This window comes from Polistes canadensis, unplaced genomic scaffold, assembly GCF_001313835.1.
Source record: "Polistes canadensis isolate GaletaPanama2010 unplaced genomic scaffold, ASM131383v1 scaffold_41, whole genome shotgun sequence".
NCBI classification, from domain to species: Eukaryota; Metazoa; Arthropoda; class Insecta; order Hymenoptera; family Vespidae; genus Polistes; species Polistes canadensis.
In genome coordinates, this window is record NW_014569588.1 from 181,849 (window position 1) to 183,139 (window position 1,291).

General features: G+C 25.3%; 1 protein-coding gene across 1 annotated transcript in view; it reads right to left on the minus strand.

Annotated features, from left to right (window-relative positions):
* Nucleotides 1–438, minus strand: part of LOC106784836 (dynein heavy chain 7, axonemal-like) — a 1,735-nt gene extending 1,297 nt beyond the window's left edge. The window contains exon 1 of the mRNA XM_014744782.1: nucleotides 170–438. Within this exon, the coding sequence (XP_014600268.1) occupies nucleotides 170–369 (200 nt within the window). The 5' untranslated portion in view covers nucleotides 370–438. The remainder of the gene's footprint in view (nucleotides 1–169) is intronic.
* Nucleotides 439–1,291: the final 853 nt, after the last annotated feature.

The window sequence follows — 1,291 nt, forward strand, 5'->3', positions numbered from 1 at the left end:
TATATTATAATATTACATAAAAAATTTATTATATAATATAATGATCTTACGCGAGAAAATTAAAGCAGAGTTTAATTTTTGTTTTTCTTATGTACAAAGAAAAAACGAAACGAAAAATAAAATTCGTTGTTTCATTGAAAAAAAAATTCGTTTTTAGACTCGTACGAACCTTGAAATATTTTCCATGGTATGATCTGTACTAGATCGTGGATGATCCAACACAGGAATTCTTGTAATTCTTTGCATTTTACCATCGGTATCCCTTATTTGAAAAGTACGTTTTTTCGTAGCACATTCAATACATTTTTCCGATGATTTCGAAGGTTTTCTTTTACGATTGCATTCGACAATATCATTGGAACATTCCATTATTTAGGATACTGAATATACTCTTTATCTTTTTCAATGAAAGAACAAAAAAAAAGAAAAAAAGAAATATTTAAATGTTTCAATTAATTTCTTATAATGAATTATTTAAATTTTGTATCTCTCTTACCATATATATACTTTTTTTCAGTGTATATTTTTAAAAACAAATCCAAAATCTTAATCTACTCCAATTATGATACCTATTCTACATAATGATTATCATTTTATTGTAATAAAGTAAAACGTACGTTTTTTTAAGTTGTTGTTGTAACTGATAAACGCGTTATAGTGATATAAATAATTACTCGGTATATTATCTTCGCATAATTATGTTACCTCGAAGTTTTATAATAAACAAAAAACTTGATCGAACTTTATAATAATATTATCGATCATTTGCACTATCACATAAATTTCAAAAATATCTCACAGATTTTAAATTTCTATTGGATATATATAAATAACACGCATACTAATTAATTCGAGCACTCGTGTGTGTATAGTTTACCGGTATCTTAATAAAACCGTGTACAATGATCAAAAATTGATCATAGACATTTTCTACTTAACGTTACACGAGCAGAACACGTTTCCATGGTTTTCACAATAATCGTTAGCAACGCAACTAACAATGAAGTATTAAGTATATATAGGGTGATCTTGAAAAAAAACGTTACCTTGGAAGAAAAACGATTTTCTTTTTTTGATTTATCAAATTGTATAGAAAATGCTGATTGGGATGATTGCAGTAGAAACAAAATAATTCAATCAAATTTCTCGTATAAATGTTTATGCGTTTGTGTAAATGACGTAAAGAAAAAGGAATAATTATGTTAGTTGAAATAATATAACGAACAAAATAAATCAGAGAAATAATAATATTAATAATAATAATAATAATAATACACTTCTTTGTACGTAG